The sequence below is a fragment of the Aquarana catesbeiana genome, linkage group LG04 (genome assembly GCF_042186555.1).
Source record: "Aquarana catesbeiana isolate 2022-GZ linkage group LG04, ASM4218655v1, whole genome shotgun sequence".
Taxonomy (NCBI): Eukaryota; Metazoa; Chordata; class Amphibia; order Anura; family Ranidae; genus Aquarana; species Aquarana catesbeiana.
The window spans coordinates 324,859,065-324,876,940 of record NC_133327.1 but is presented as its reverse complement, the minus strand read 5'-3'; the positions used below and the strand labels follow the sequence as shown (position 1 = coordinate 324,876,940).

The 17,876-nt window shown below is 40.1% G+C and overlaps 1 protein-coding gene across 1 annotated transcript in view; it reads left to right on the top strand.

Moving 5' to 3' along the window:
• Positions 1 to 17,876, top strand: part of ME1 (malic enzyme 1) — a 388,415-nt gene that overhangs the window by 358,589 nt on the left and 11,950 nt on the right. Inside the window, exons 10-12 of the mRNA XM_073626879.1 lie at positions 8,151 to 8,256; positions 8,338 to 8,480; positions 12,273 to 12,446. Of these exons, the coding sequence (XP_073482980.1) occupies positions 8,151 to 8,256; positions 8,338 to 8,480; positions 12,273 to 12,446 (423 nt within the window). The remainder of the gene's footprint in view (positions 1 to 8,150; positions 8,257 to 8,337; positions 8,481 to 12,272; positions 12,447 to 17,876) is intronic.

The window sequence follows — 17,876 nt, the reverse complement described above, 5'->3', positions numbered from 1 at the left end:
TGAGCTGTTGATCTCTGCAGCTCCTCCATAGTTACCATGGGCCTCTTGGCTGCTTCTCTGATTAATGCTCTCCTTGCCTGTCAATTTAGGTGGACAGCCATGTCTTGGTAGGTTTGCGATGTGCCATACTCTTTCCATTTTTGGATGATGGATTAAACAGTGCTCTGTGAGATGTTCAAAGCTTAGGATATTTTTTTATAACCTAACCCTGCTTTAAACTTCTCCACAACTTTATCCCTGACCTGTCTGGTGTGTTCCTTGGCCCTCATGATGCTGTTTGTTCACTAAGGGTCTCTAACAAACCACTGAGGGCTTCACAGAACAGCTGTATTTATACTGAGATTAAATTACACACAGATGGGCTCTATTTACTAATTAGGTGACTTCTGAAGGCATTTGGTTCCACTAGATTTTCAGATATTTATTTGTAAAAATAAAAAACCATTTATCACTTTCCTTCCTCTTCACAATTATGTGCCACTTTGTGCTGGCCTATCACATAAAATCCCAATAAAATACATTAACATTTTTGGTTGAAACATGATAAAATGTGGAAAATTTCAAGGGGTGTGAATACTTTTTCAAGGCACTGTAGCAGACATACCACCATGCAAGCAAGTTAAAATACCCCAAATAACTACCTAGAGTTCTATTATACAAACTGCACATTCAGTTCCTGGAATATTGTCTCTGTCCCATTCTTATTCCCATGGTTTACAGTTGACCCATCCTTGTGATGAAAAGTCTCCATGACCAGGTGATGGGGCCAAGAGTGAAGAACTGAAGTTGCCATTACATTATTATATCAGAGAGGCTTTAGAGAAAGTAATTAATCCAAATGCTTAATTTCAGATTTCATGCCTGTGCCCACCAGCTCTGTATCCTGGCTTAGGCCGACAAGGCCCAGGCCTAGGGCCGCACTTTGCAGGGGGGCAGCACGGAAAGAGACCCCGCCGGCTTGCGCTACACTGTTAGTGTAGCGCCAGTCTTATGGGCCAGACTGGGCTGAGAGGCAAATTAGTCTAGCGGCCGCACTGCTTCCAGTATGCGGGTGGCCGGCATTCTGCAACTGTGGGGGGGCGCCGTTTTTAATTTTAACTGTCCTATCATCCTGGACCACAAACCTTCCTCACTGTGCTATGTTTTCTGTTGCACCATTGGCATGGTTATATCTTCTTAGTCCTCTCCATAAAATTATCAGAAATTTGTGCGTAAAGTAGAACTATAGGCAACACTTTTTTTTTTAAATCCTGGATAGAGTAAGGGAGGGTTATAGCCCCTGTCAGTTTATTTTCTACCATCCCTGTCCCATTTCAGAGATTTCCCTTTACTTCCTGCAAGGGGTGTGGCCTTGACAGTAAGGGGTGGGTCATATTTAAATTAGGGGGTACACGAGTTTAGTCAGGCCCAGGGCAGCACAAAACCTAAATACACTACTGGTGCCCACTCAGGTTATGTTTGCTTACGCATTTCATGCAGAGATGAGATTAATTGTAGATTTTATGATTAAGCTCATTGCTAAGTGAAATGCATTGAAGGGCACAGGTTCAGGTGATTTTGCATTTTGAATCAAAAGGATGAATAGACATGTTTATCAGCTTTCATCTTGGAGTGCAGCTTCTCTTTTTTTTTTTTTTTTTACAATGTTTGCAAAATATATTAGTTGGGACAAAGAAGCTAATGTGGATGTAGATAGATAATGCTGATAGAACCAAACATTAGCTGCACAGGTAAAAAATGATTTTAGGCAGAGGCCCTTATAAGTTAAAATAAAGTTTTTATTTTTGATTGACACCCCTAAATAACAATTCGCACATCCTAATATATTACACACATGGTTAGTAAAAGTGGAACTTTAGTCCCCTTAATCATAGCTCCATCCCACCCCACCCTACACCGGGGTGGCCATTTTTAATTGTCTGGCGCTTTCACAGATGTGGCAAAAGGCTCTGCCTGGCCTTCAGGGCCTGGCAGAGCCCTGTGGCACATGTAAGCTCCACATGTCAGAAGTCCTGGACCTCCTGGACCATGGTGTTAATCAAATATAAAGCAGACCCAATAGGGAACTAGTCTCTCAGTCCCCACAGTGGCAATGAAGTAAGGGCAGTGAGGAGGAGTATCAAGTGTGGACACTGACTTTAGTGCACACAGGGACAGATTTATGTACAGCACCACTGACAGTTACATGAATCAGGCACTAGCATCTACACTTCTGGTGCAGTCTCCAACACCCTCTATGATTTCCCATGAGTGTCTTTTGTGGTGAAGGTCAGCTTTAAAGATCAGTTGGCCATATATTAACATTTTGTGTGGGTAGATTTTATTGTATTGTTATAACTGAGTGTTTCTCAACCTTTTTTTTAGTCAAGACACCCTTTAAAATTATGCACAACCTCAAGGCACCCATTCTAAAATGTAAAAAAAACTAAATGAATAGGGTTACATAATGCCTCTATACACAATAGGACACCTAAGATTAGAGATGATTTTTTACAAAACAATATACCGTACCATTGCACTCTTTAGTACTTGTATTCCTACATTTCTCTTCTCCCTCAGTTTCTTTCCCTCATTCAGCCAATGTGACCCCAGTGTTGACAAAGAGGGGTAGGGGAGGGGCAAACAAGGATTTCCTCGGGGGCCTGATGTCCTCCTTATTAATGTATAATGACATTAGTTGTTAAGAAGCCAACCACTGGCCCTCATGGTGCACAAGGTTGTAATGCTGCACAATAAAACCTGTGGCTTTGTGTAACAAAAAAGACAGGCTTGACGCACCCGCCAGCATGTTGACAATTTTTGGGCAATTTTTAGGGATTTGCCAAGGCACCTCTGAAGAAGCTAGAAGGCATCCTGGTTGAAAAAGGCTGTTATATTCTATTTGAATATCTGAGGGCAGGCTAACTATTGCATCTTCTAGCAAGATGGCATATCTTGTGGATTAACATTGACTGACCAAAAGTTTATATGGCATTTTTGAGAGATCACTGATTGTGATATATCACTTACTATATTAACAGTAGAGATAAAGTTCCAGAAAACTGGAAAAATTAGCTATTGTGGGTTTTACGTGTTTCAGGTCTTTTAAATTAGCTGGGGGTGAGGGTGTTCCTGACTTGCAGGTTTACTCCTGTACTGCAGTCACTAAATGGGCACATGGGTAAAATTATTGTGTATATAGTGCAGTTATGAGTTAGTCATATGCACAGAAGAATAAATGGTAAACATGAATGTCATGTTTTTTATCTATAATTAAGATCATCTAGCCTCATATACTATATATATTCACATTTTCTGGGTTCTAGAGCTGTACCTTAACATGTACCCAATGGTAATTAGGATTATAAACCTGAAAATATTTACATTTGAATCACATTGAATTCTGTACTGTTGGCTAGGATTGTACCTCTGGTAAAATTTCCAAGCCACAACATAAATAATGAAAGTTATGTTTATTATTGAAAATGTTGTAACTGTTGGCATAATGTATATTTGCATATAGCTGTAACCACCACTCAGACTGTAGTGCCATCTGCTGGAATGTTTAAAGTATGACAGTTTAGCTTGTACTTGAATTTCATTCTCACAGTATGCCTAAAGCAATATGCATTTCAAGTGTAAATATGAATGGATATAATGTATATTATAAACATGAATAATTTAGCTGTTCAGTTAAAACACACACTAAATTATAATGATTTAACCTATTTATTTAATAATACAGTTTCCATTATACATGAATAAATAAGGATGCTTCTCAGGTTACACAATCTACAGTATTTATGAATTCCCTATTACAGGCTTTGGATCCGCTGTTTGCTTTCTTTTTTTTTAATTACAATTTTATTAACACATGACATCTTCTTATAAAGATACCAGCACACCTATGAATCAATGAAACAGAGCATTTGAAAATTCTCAGAATGCCTTTCCCTGAGCTATAATACATTTCTGTAAGATTCATCAGTTCTGCTGCAAACTGCAGAATAAAGATGTGGGAGATCGTTTCACTTCAGAATGTAACTAAAGACAGGTTTTAGAATCCAAGGAAGACCCAGCGCAATCATAACTCTTAAAAAAAAATGTTAAAAGGTAGGGGAGGATGCTTTACTTACAACACACGTCTCCTTTGTACTGTAAAGAACTAGCAAGGGGTGCCAGAAAGCTGATCAGTCCTGGAGGTGCCCAACAGCATAGGGCTGATTTTTTTTGCAGCACAGTTCAATCACCACTTGACAAAGGCCAAAAAGGGCCAGTAACATAGCAGGCAACTCTTTTCTTGTGGCTCTCTTGCTGTAGAGATATCAGACTGTATGCTAGGTGTTTTATGTTGCTATGGTTTAAAGTAGAACTATAGGCAAAACTTTTTTTTTATTTTGGATAGAGCAAGGATGGGTCATAACCCCTGTTGGATTTTTTTTTGCCATCTGTGTCCAATTGGGGAGACGTCCCTTCACTTCCTGTCCCATAGCCAAACAGGAAATGAGAGGAAATCTCTGCAAATTAAGGGAATTCCTTGGGGATCCCCAGGTCACCAGAACTAGTGTCCCCATTGGAATACTTCCCCTTTATCACTTTTCTGGGGACAACCCAAAATTTGGGATTTTTTTTACTGTCATTTTAAATAGTAATGGTAAACAGGACAAATCGAGACGGTGAATTTCCTTAACGGGGGGCACAACTAGGGCACAACAAGCAATAAAACCTGACAAGCATTCTAGCCCCTCTGTACTGTAGAAAACTAAAATATATATTTACCAGTCAGATTTTGAAACATCAGTTGACACATCTCCAACATATGGATCACTTATGAGGCACACAGAGCTGTTATACATGAGTCTGTTTAATAGAAGTGTGAGAGTAACCTTTTTTGATTTTCAATACAAAACAAGCACATGAATGAACTGTGGGGATGTGATTAGAACAGATGCTCCCCAGCTGCAGCCTCCACCTCTGATGGGCTCATTATGGATGTGTTTCACACCTTTGCCTCTTCTTCAGTGTCATTAACTTTACCTTGCATCATTCTTTCTTGCATACTACATAACAGAGTAAAGTTATTCTCCAAATGATGACAGAAATTGTAAGAACTGTGACCATGTTGAGATTTAGACCTGGGGGCGGGGATGCTGGGGCACTCCAAGTTCATTGGGTCCATCGTACACATGAATTAGGGCTCATTCACAGGGCGCAGAGGGCCTTACACTTGCAGAATTCAGCATGTTTCTGCACCCAGGAGTGACAGGTGTTTATGTACAGCTATGGCCAGCAGCTTGTGTAGATGAATGACAGGCTAAAAACTACTGTGGCTGCACACACATCTCATTTCATGCATAAAGGGACAGATTAATGTCCCAGAATGCAGACAGTTTGTATGTAAGTTTTAACAGCATGAAACAACTTGGATGTGCATACAGCTGGGGTATCTGCCAGCCTGTTGTTGATTTGTACAGGCTGCTGGCCACAGCTATACGTAAACATCCATGACTCATGGGTGCAGAAATGTACAGAATGCTGTCTTTGTATAGCCCTCTGCACCTGTGTAAATTAGCCTTTAAAATGCAACAAAAGTGAGTACACCCCTAAGTGAAAATGCCAATTCACCATTCTCCCTCCCCGGTGTCATGTGACTCATTAGTGTTACAAGGCCTCAGGTGTGAATGAGCAGCAGGTGTGTTAAATTTGGTGTTATCGCTCTCACTCTCTCATACTGGTCAGTGGAAGTTCAACATGGCATCTCATGGCAAAGAACTCCCTGAGGATCTGAAAAAAAGAATTGTTGCTCTACAAAAGATGGCCTAGGCTATAAGAAGATTGCCAAGACCCTGAAACTGAACTGCAGCATGGTGGCCAGGACCACACAGCAGTTTAACAGGACAGGTTCCTCTCAGAACAGGCCTCGCCATGGTTGACCAAAGAAGTTGAGTGCACGTGCTCAGTGTCATATCCAGAGGTTGTCTCTGGGAAATAGACGTATGAGTGTTGCCAGCATTGCTGCAGGAGGTTGAAGGGGTGGGGGGTCAGCCTGTCGGTGCTCAGATCATACGCCGCACACTGCATCAAATTGGTCTGCATAGCTGTCATCCCAGAAGGAAGTCTCTTCTAAAGATGATGCACAAGAAAGCAAACAGTTTGTTGAAGACAAGCAGACTAAGGACATGGATTACTGGAAACATGTACTTTGGTCTGATGAGACCAAGATAAACTTATTTGGTTCAGATGGTGTCAAGCGTGTGTGGCGACAACCAGGTGAGGAGTACAACGACAAGTGTGTCTTGCCTACAGTCAAGTATGGTGGTGGGAGTGTCATGGTCTGGGGCTGCATGAGTACTGCCAGCACAGGGGAGCTACAGCTCATTGAGGGAACCATGAATGCCAACATGTACTATGACATACCGAAGCAGAGCATGATCCCCTCCCTTCGGAGACTGGGCCGCAAGGCAGTATTTCAACATGATAATGACCCCAAAAACACCTTCAGGATGACCACTGCCTTGCTAAAGAAGCTGGAGGTAAAGGCAATGGACTGATCAAGCATGTCTCCAGACCTAAACCCTATTGAGCATCTGTGGGGCATCCTCAAACAGAAGGTGGAGGAGCACAAGGTCTCTAACATCCACCAGCTCTGTGATGTCCTCATGAAGGAGTGGAAGAGGACTCCAGTAGCAACCTGTGAAGCTCTGGTGAGCTCCATGCCCAAGAGGGTTAGGGCAGTGCTGGAAAATAATGGTGGCCACACACTATATTGACACTTTGGGCCCAATTTGGACATTTTAACTTAGGAGTGTTATCACTTTTGTTGGCAGCGGTTTAGACATAAATGGCTGCGTGTTGAGTTATTTTGATGGGACAGCAAATTTACAGCTTTACAAGCTGTACATTCATTACATTACATTGTGGTAAAGTGTAATTTCTTCAGTGTTGTCACATGAAAAATATAATAAAGTATTTACAAAAATGTGAGGGATGTACTCACTTTTGTGAGATACTGTATATCTGATTGCAAGCAAAAATTTGCTTCCCAGGATAAATTTTAATAACAGAACTATTATAAATTAGTATAGAAGGGGACTCCTTCTGGCAGGAGACCTGGGGTAATTGCCCCTTTATAAATCCAGCACTGTCTGTGACAGGGTCTTTCCTTATGTAACCTGTACTGGCAGTCCACTGGCTGAATGATAAAAAAACAAATCATCTATGTCCAGCTATACAGGTTAGGAAGGATAGGTAGGAGGAAGGGGAGGGAACTTTTTTAGCTATAGTTAGGCTTTTCCTCCACTTGAAAGTTTATGCATAGCCATTGCTTTGGGGTTTTTTTTTTTGTATTTGTAGACAGACCTCTAAATCATAGAGGTCTTACATGGCTCTGATCTTTCTCCCAGTGTGGTGTCACATAAATCTGAATTTTCTTCCAAGTATCTCATATCCAGGACCAGATTTCATAGATGTTACCCTCAATAAACAAGCAAAGAAACATAGTGCTCTTGGTTTTGAATTTATTAAAAAAAAGCTCAGATTAAAAACACTTATATGAGTTAAACAATGCAAGTGCTTGTAAATCCTCTGCTCATTAATCAGTACTATCCGCAAAGCCACAACTACACTCACCTGCTCGCTTCTCGGCACTCCTCTCCCTTTCAGCGGTGACGGTGTATCAGCTCCATCGCAATGATGTCACCTCTGACATCCTCTGACAGGGTCTAGTAGAGACGTAACGTATAAGGTGGAGCAATCCCTGGTGACATCATCGCGCTGGAGCCGATACACAGACACTGCTGAAAGAGAGAGGAATGCCGAGAAGCGAGTAGGTGAGTGTAGTTTGAATAATGAGAAGAAGATTTACAAGAATTTCTATTGTTTAATTCATTTAAGTGTTTTTAATCTGAGTTTTTTTTAATAACGTCAAAACCAAGAGCACTATGTTTCTTTGCTTGTTTATTGAGGGCTAAGATCTGCGGCTGTGGCTGCACCCTAGGCTGCAGTGTGCCCTAAGCGGCTGCCTAGTTCGCCTGGTGGTAGAACCGGCCCTGATTATACCTAAAACACAAGCATCAAGAACACAGTCACAACTTTCTGAAGTTTGGGTCACAGAGGAACTTGTGAAGTTTCATCATTACAGTCAGGTTTATTTGTGCATATCTTTCTTACAGGGCAGGTCTTCTCTCACCCATGAAAAGGAGCGCTTTGCCCATCCACACAAGGAAATGAAGAGTTTGGAAGATGTTGTGAAAGATATCAAACCAACAGCTTTAATAGGTGATATGTTAACTGTAGTTATAGATGCTTCCTTGGTTTTGTTTTGTGGTCATGTTTATTACAGCATTGTACATTTTATAGGTGTTGCAGCAATAGGTGGAGCATTTACTGAGCAGATTTTGAAAGACATGGCTGTACTGAACGAGCGACCGATTATATTCGCCCTCAGCAATCCAACAAGTAAAGCAGAGTGCACTGCAGAACAGTGTTATGCCCTGACTGAGGTAAGAACAGCTGTCCCTGTTATAGTTCCTGAGTTCCTGCAGCTTTCCACTAAGCAGTGAATGGAATCTATAGATATTAGTCTAGGATTTCCTTTTATAGGTCACAAAATGAACTGAATTTTACTGGAACTCCCAAAAAAAAAAAAAAAAAAACACAAAAAACATGCATGTTTTACAAGAGCAGTCAAAGCAAATACTTCTCTTTAGGAAACACCTGCATTTGTGTGATTTACCGTACATGGTATTGCACTCTGCTTAACAATCCTCAGAATAAATTATTGAAACAATGAATAATAAGAGCATCATGTCTACCGTGGGGCAAGGTGCATCTTCTTTTTAGTATTCTCACTGTATATTTTGGTCCTTCAGCCCCTACTTTTTCTTCAAAATTTAAGGAAATACATGTAATTCCTGTAATGCTGCGCACACACGGTCAGAATTTCGTCCCGCAAAAGACCGATGAGAGTTTTTCGTCGGAAAATGCGACCGTGTGTATGCTCCATCGGTCTTTTGCTGGCGGAATTCCAGCCAGCAAAAGATTGAGAGCATGCTCTCAATTTTTTGGTCGGGAAAAGTTCCTATCCGAAAATGCGATCGTCTGTGGCAATTCCAACGCGCAAAATCCCTACGCATGCTCGGAAACAATTCGACGCATGCTCGGAAGCATTGAACGTCATTTTCTCGGCTCGTCGTAGTGTTGTACGTCACCGCGTTCTTCACGGTCCTAATTTCAGCAAACTTTTGCGTGACCGTGTGTATGCAAGGCAAACTTGAGTGGAATCCCGTCGGAAAAGACATCATATCTTTTTTCGACGACAAAACCAATCGTGTGTACGCAGCATAAGTGAACATCGTCTTATAATTAACAGCATGTTACCTTGCTACTATGAGTGAAAGTGGACTGCAAATTCTATGCTATCATGCTGTCCGCCATAACAGCCTATTAGAAATAGTTCAGCAATATGGATTATTTCTTCTCTCATTTTATCGTATAGTAAAAGAGGTGAATTCTAATAACCCTCATAGTGTAAACATATAATAAAATTAATCTTACATTTAGAGGGATACAGTATCAGTTAAAGTGGTATTAAACCCCCAAAGCAAACATTTATCTAACAATTCTTAGATGTGATGACTGCATTACTTTTCAGGCTTTATTTCCTTTATTTTTACCCAGTGATCATGACAGTAGGTCTTGGAGCTGTAGTAGTTTGAGGGTTGAGACAAACCATTTACCACTGAGAGTCAGTTTATTTATTTTTTACAATGGTCAGCTTTTGATTATTTATTTATGTAAAGCCGTTATCCCAAAAAGGAATAAAAAAACGATATGCTGTGCTCCCCTTCCCCCAGACTGACAATGTTGCTGTCCAAGTGTGTCTCTGTTGCTCCTTCATCCAGAGTGGGGACACTCTAATACAGGATGTGTGTTACTGGCCAAATCACCAGGTGAAAATAGAGGGGGGAAAAACTAAAACAGAAATCTGATGTTGCCACCACATCTAATGATTGGTAGGCTGCAATGTATTACATTTTTGGCTTTGGGTTTAATACCGCTTTAAAGAGGTCCTGTCACTAGATCATTTATTTCAACACACGCTTCCATAAAATTATATGGGCATTTAACATATTTATGCATGTTATTTATGTGTAATCACACCCAATACATGTCCAAAAAAGCCCTGCGATTGCTGCTGGGCACTGCCATCTGAGATGTGATGTTAGCAGCCCCAGCAGACTTACAGCTGTCTCAGTTGACATTTTATAGCAGTGATGGTGAACCTTGGCACCCCAGATGTTTTGGAACTACATTTCCCATGATACTCAACTACACTGCAGAGTGCATGAGCATCATGGTAAACGTAGTTCCAAAACATCTGGAGTGCCAAGGTTCGCCATCACTGCTCTATAGTATCCCCTAGCTGCTACATAAAATGTTATGTAGACAGGAGAGATAGGCCAGCACAGACAGTAATTAACCCCTTAGCATCGGCGCCTCCTGACCCTTCAAGAGGTTTCTGTTGTTGGGAGGCAGGGTTTCAGATCACATGACCGCCGTGATTGGCTGTCACATGATCGAAAAGCTCCAGATCGCAAGTAGAGATCGGGAGCTTTCAGTTAGCCACCGGTAATTGTGCTGGGAGCATGCAGGGCATGTGCTCTTGGCACAGCTCTGTTTACATTTTGGTATGCACATATGCAGCCACTTGGCATTAAGCCCCACCCGCTGAGATGCTGCATAAATGTGTATGGCTGGCATGAAGAGGTTAAACACACCCAGAAGAGGAAAGGGCTATGACGTGTATGGGAGGGGGTGGTCCTAGGAACTTGGCTATTCCCAAAGTCGTCAACCTTTCTAGCATGTTCAAAGGCACACTGTAATTGAATAAAATATGGTCTATGGAAAGTAACAATTCTGCAAGTAAGCATTTAACATATGGGATTTCTTTGTGATATATCTGCAATTTTTAGGTTGCTGCAAACTCCACCACTTGCTATTCACAGAACAAAACAGTTAATTAAAATGATTTTCCTCTTTACTGTAAATAAATAAAGCAGGGCTGAGGCATCTAATTTAAATTTCTATTATACAGTCGGTTTTCCTTGATCTGGCTTCCTCCAATCAGCAACCCCTCACTGCCAAGAAGTAATTTTGTAGTGAAAGCTAGGAATGTAAAGCCTACTGTTTAACTGGAACTCTGCAATGGGTGACAAGGAATAGTGCACATGACAGTGACACAATAAGATTTAATCAACTCTAGCAGTATGTGGTATAAATGAGGGATGTACAGTACACATAGGCTAATTTTGCCTGAATGCCTACAGAATATTGTATATATTTACAACTAGACCAAAGGAGACTTTACATATAATGGCACCACATCCCTAATAATATTTTTACAACAATAGCCAAAAAGCAGGATCTGTTTATGACAACTTTTACTCACATCAAGTTAAAATCACATTTGAAATATTTTGATATTGACATCCATGTTACAGCAATGAGTTTGGTATCTCTCCATAACAACTACACTGATGTCTCCCTCAACATATTTCATCAACAATGGCTTCATCAGGAGGAGTGTTGTTGATAATTACTAAACTGCATACAAAATAATAAATACATAAATACAATATAATATATGTATTATATGTATATGTAACATATATTTATTATTTTGTATTCAGCTTATTAATTACCAGCAACACTCCTCCCGATGAAGCCAGCAATCATTGATATCAGTGTACCTGTTATGGAGAGATACCAAGCTCATTGCTGTAATTTGGATTGAGACAAAATATTTTAAATGCGGTTTTAACTCGATGTGAATAAAATTGTTATAAACTTTTTAAATATATTGTGTTACTGAATGCCTACAAAGTTCACACTAGCTCTTTAATACTCTCCAACATGCCTGTCCATTTGAAAAACAGAATCAGAATTTCCAAAGCCCAGCAAAATGGGTTACTATGAATTACACAAAAAGATGTTCCACATTCAGCTGTTTTGGTTGTCCAAAATTTACAGTTAAGATAAAACACATAAACCACCTCATGTGTAAGACTCCCCAGGTATGCTGAAAATAAAGAAATCAAAATAAATGCAAGTTTTCTCTATTTCTGTTTATTTTCCACTGTGGTCAACAATTACCAGTAAGTAGTTTTGTTTATGCAATCATTTTTTGCCAGTTATTAAACGTGACTCTCTTTAATTTTGTAACAGTTCTTTTCAGTCAGAAGAACAAGTTAACCAAGCACTCTATCTTCTATTGGTATTTACATTAAACACAGGGCCGGGGGATTTTTGCAAGTGGAAGTCCTTTCGATCCCGTGACACTACCAGACGGGCGAACACTATATCCAGGGCAGGGCAACAATTCCTATGTGTTCCCGGGTGTGGCCCTTGGTATTGTTGCATGTGGCATGAGGCACATAAGTGATGATGTTTTCCTGACCACTGCTGAGGTAAGAAGCACCAGAGGAGTGAGATGAGAGGTCACTGTACACTTCTAATAATGTTTTACATCCATAAAACATTGGATACATATTTCTCCTGCAGAGACTTCATGTGTTATTTTCCATTTTAGCAGCAAGTAATTCCATTACAGTTGTGGATATAAGCTCCCCAAGCTTCGAGCATTAGGTCTGTCTGCAGCTGACTAAAATAAATGCTGAAAGAGGTTTACTATCATATTAGCAGACATCAATGGACACATTAATGTGGAATATCTACAAAAAAACTGTCACAGATCTAAATGTTTCTTTTTATTTTAGTTCTATTTTAGATATTATATAACAGTTTAGCAGGAGTTCAGTCCATTTGAAAACAGTATGAAGCTTTTTTAGAATTGTTGTCTATGTGTAATACTCAGTTTATGGGTCGTTCAATGAAAACTATTGTTTCAGTTTTTGGTTAATGCTGAATAATCTGTGAGGGACTCCTGTAGTGAGATCTCTGTACTTCGACTGAACAATTGCCAGGGCAATTCCACATGGGTTCCACGCTCTCTGTAATTTCCTTATGCTTTGGAAACAAAAAAATCATTTGAAAAGGGAACACTTAGACCCCTTTCACGCTGGGGCGCTTTACAGGCGCTACCGCGCTAAAAATAGTGCCTGCAAAGCGCCCTGAAAGAGCCGCTCCCAAGGGCTTTCACACTGGAGTGGTGTGCTGGGAGGACGGTAAAAAAAGTCCTGCTAGCAGCATCTTCGGAGCAGTGAAGGAGCGGTGTGTAAACCGCTCATTCACCGCTCCTGCCCATTGAAATGAATGGGGCAGCACGGCTATACCGCCGGCAAAGCGGCAGCTCTTTGCGGTGGTTTTAACCCTTTCTCTAGCAGGGGGTAAAACCACCCCACTAGTGGCCGAATACCGCCACTAAAACGACGGTAAAGCGGCGCTAAAAATAGTGCTGTTTTACCACCGGCGCCCGCAACTGCCCTAGTGTGAAAGGGGAGTTAGAGGTGGCCAATAACACCAAGAATGGCAGGAAGAGATCTAGGAACTGTGAAAGGGAGTCTGCACCGGTGGAGTACCCAAGATACAATATATACAAGACTAGCAGATGAATCAGCCTACTACCCAGATAGCAAGCAATTGTGCTGCAAGTTTGAAAATGTCTTGCTAAGCTATTGCTAGACTTGCCAGGCTTTACACATTTGTTGCACAATTGCAGCACATCCGCATTGCAGGACTCCAAATCAATTTTCTTTACAAACATTCTGCAAGTCTGCTGCAAGTTCTGTTCCAGTTATGTTGTACAATAGTCATCCCACCACAGGGGTCACTGTGGCTGAGTTTTCATGCTGTAGACTTGCAGAGCTCTTGCTGTAGACTCACCACTGCAATTTTGCTCTTGCTAGAGACTTGCCACACAAATTTGCTACAAAAAATAGAACTTATGCTTCAAGTGCTCTGCGAGTGTACAACTTGCCAGTGGAAATGTGCACCAAGTTAACAGAAATACAAGTCAACATTGCCACAAATTTGTGGCAATTTATCCTTGCTATCTGGGTAAACATCACCTATATTTGAAATAACATTTTCGTCTGTACTAAATCTTTCATTTTACACTGAAGTTAATATAAGGCATTCCAGGTCAAGTACTTAGACCAGAGACAATGGAGTAGCACTAAAACCAACCTTTTAAAAGCTAACTCCACCTTTAGCACCTTGTTACTGTAACACCCCACCCCCACCCCAAAAGCAGCCCCCGTTGTGATAGCCTGCAGGGGTTCTTCTCCACCCATACAGCTGAGTCTTTCATTCACCAAGATCTGTGACTGACTCAACTACACGTCCCCTCTTCCTCTACAGCAGACAGACTTGTACTTTTCAATCGGATACAAATGTGGTAATTAGCGCCCTCATAGTCCTTTAAGACTCGCAGTTCATCTTCCAGCTCTTCAACTAAAAAAGCCCATACAGAGGTCTGGACAGAAAGCTGGAAGAAGAGATTGCATGAGCCCGAGGTTGCATCCACGATCCAATGCTTTGCCAGGCTCATGTGACAAAAAATGTACCCTGCAAAAATATGTGCATTTATTATTATTTTTAAAGGTGAACTTAGCCTTTAAAGTTGAACTTTAGGTATGGATATTTTTACTAGACATGTGCACTGCCAAAAAATGTGTTAGTTTTCGTTTCATTCGTTTTTGTTTTGTTTTTTAGTTTTTCAGGTCATTTGTTATGATCGAAATTCATAAATTCAAAATTTACATATTTTCAAATTTACAAATTTCCAGAATTTCGAATTTCCGAATTTTCGTATTTTGGAATTTCGAATGTATGAATTTTCAAATTTATGAATTTTCGAATATTCGAATTTACAAATATTCAGAAAAATTTGTTAAACGGGTTTTTGTCGTTAATTTGGATATTTCCGAATTTGGATAATTTGTTGAAAGTCTTTAAAACAATGAATTCGGAACAAAACGAATTGCACATGTCTAATTTTTTCATAGTTCCATTGGTCCAGCTTGGACCAATGTAAGTATGTATACTCTATACCTGGCTGTGCCCAATAAAAGCTGGAATTTGCTCTAGTAGTCACTAGTACTACAGTGATTGCCGTTAGTTTCAGAGTCCCTAGCCAAGCCACTGCCCCACTGATTAGGATACAGGTCATTCGCACATCGCAGGTGCCATTCAGTAAACACTTTAAAATGAATCTGTCAAAACTGGTGCAGCTCTGGCTCTGCATGGGCACATTTACCTTCTATTTTCAGATTGTTCAGTTAAGCTTGGATAATGAGAGCTAGAAGCTGCTCCAGATTCTGGCAGCTCCACTTTTGAAAAATTCTCCTCCTTGCATTTTTTCAATGGCATTCAATGGCATTCTCTGATTGAATGAGATGGAAATTGTGGCGCCACCATGCCACTTCTTCATCTTGTCCAATCAGAACATGCTTTTGCATTCACTGAGAAAATGCAAAGTGTTCTCTGAATGGCGCCTGTTCTGAATGACTGACCCCCTGTGTTCACTAAGCAGCAGGGAAGCTGCACTGCACTGAACCCCGCAAGTTAGCGGCGATCACTGTAGTACCAGTGTCAGCAAAAGGCAAGGAGACTCATGCCATTTCTTTGCAAGGGAAGTTGCACTTTGCATGACACTTTTCCACAGAGCTTAGTAAATGTGGCAAAATGGTCATTTTACAAAGGATACCAAATCATGTGTAAGGAAAATGAAAAGTTACAATTTTTGCTTGCACATGATTGAATGATGGAAGTTGGCAGAACTTCAGCTCATTCACTAAGCCCTGTAGAAAATTTTCATGCAAAGTGCACCTTCCCTTGCAAAGTGAACAGTCCATTTGCTTTTACTAAATCAACCCAATTTGCTCCAAGTAGTTTTTCCATCCTTTTACATGCATAACATGTAATAACAAAACAAATGAATTAATAAGAATGTGTCATGATGACTGTTACCTGTCTTAACTGGAACTGTTATCCAGCTCTGGATATAGCTCTTGTGTGACTCCCAGAATCAGTGCTAGTTCAGGAACAGAGTACACTTCTGCATTTACAATGATGTTCTTGGCCTGGATCTAACACCAGGCAGGCAATGGCAGCCTCCAGAGCTGGATGAGAGCCATGACAAGTAACCGTTGTCCTGCCAGGTTCTCTAACCCAAATATTTTCCTAAAGAAAAGATTTTGTGGAATCAAGATAGTATCTATTAGTTCTATGTCATACATTTCTCCTGTAAATGCTTTTCAAAACTGTTTTAATCATAACTTTCTTGTTCACTTACTGTGTGTGAGATTCAAAAATAACAATATTTGGAAGGTTTGTTTTCACAAAATCTATTATTGTGCGCTACCAATTAGAGCCCACTTTAACAATGACTTCAAAGAGCACCAAAACTTCTGCCCAAACTTTTTTTTCATACTTTTATTGTTCTTCCCCTCCCTTTCCTCAATTTTTAATTTCTCACCAATTCTTGTCCCTCTGACACACAGGGGTGAATTTACTAAAACTGGAGAATGCAAAATCTGGTGCAGCTCTGCATAGAAACCAATCAGCGTCCATGTTTTTTTTTGTCAAAGCTTAACCAGTTCCCGCCCAGCCTATAACAGAATGAAGGCTGGGCGGGCCTCTCGTTGATCCGAGTGGACATCATATGACGCCATCCCAAATCGCAATGCTGCTCGATCTGTCACAGGCTGTGTCTCGCTGCTGGTACCAAGTGACTGCTGTGGCCAATCACAGCAGGTCACATGACAATTTAAAACAATGGATGGCTTCCTTTCATGCCATCCAATGTGTACAATTGAGTTGGTAGCTGTGATTGTTCAGTCTGATCACATGGTACAGACAGGGACAATCACAGCCCATCTGTACCATGTGATTAGCTCTGGCCAATCACAGCTAATCAAGACAAAACAAACTGAATTAATCAGTTTCATTCAGTAAAACGCATGCCTATAGCAATGAAATACACTGCTATAAGCAATCATAATATGTAAAAAAAAAATCCTGATAACTTCCCCAGAGTAGTACAATGCTACTATGGTAACATTATTTTGCTCTGGTCACAGTGTGTTAAAAAACAAATGTAAAAAAAGAAAAAAAAAATAATAAAAAATAAGAATTATTACATTTTTTTTTTGTCAAACAATTACAACTTCAAAAAACTCGCCATGCCTCTTACTAAACACATTGGACTGTCTATTTTCCAAAAAAAGGGGTCATTTGGGGGATATTTGTACTGTCCTGGTGTTTTCAAGAAATGAGGTACATCAGGATTAATCAATTTTCATATATATATATATATATATATATATATATATATATATATATATATATATATATATATATATATACCATCATTTGTGGACTCTATAACTTTCACAGACTAAATAATGTATACTGATTTGGGTTGTTTTCACCAAAGAAATGTAGCAGAATGCACTTTGCCCTAAATTTATGAAGAACAATTATTTATTTGCTAATTTTTATATCAGAAAGAAAGAAAAACATGTTTTTTTTTTCAAAATTTTATGTTTTTTGTTTTTCATTTATTTAGCAAAAAATAAAAAACCCAGTGGTGATTAAATACCACCAAAAGAAAGCTCTAGTTGTGTGAAAAAAAAAAGATAAAAATCCCATATGGGTACAGTGTTGAATTACCATGCAATTGTCATTCAAAGTACAACAGCGCTGAAAATTGGCCTGGGCAGGAAGGGGGTAAAAGTGCCCTGTATTGAAGTGGTTAACTGAACAAGCTTATGGAAGAAGCTGATTGGCTATCATGCACAGCTGTACCAGTTTTTGCACTCTCCAGTTTTAGTAAATCAACCCCTTTGTTACCAGGACAGAAGGTGAAGGGACCCCCTCTGTCCAAAACAAAACAAAAAAACAAAAAACATTTGCTGGAGTTGGGAAACAAAAAC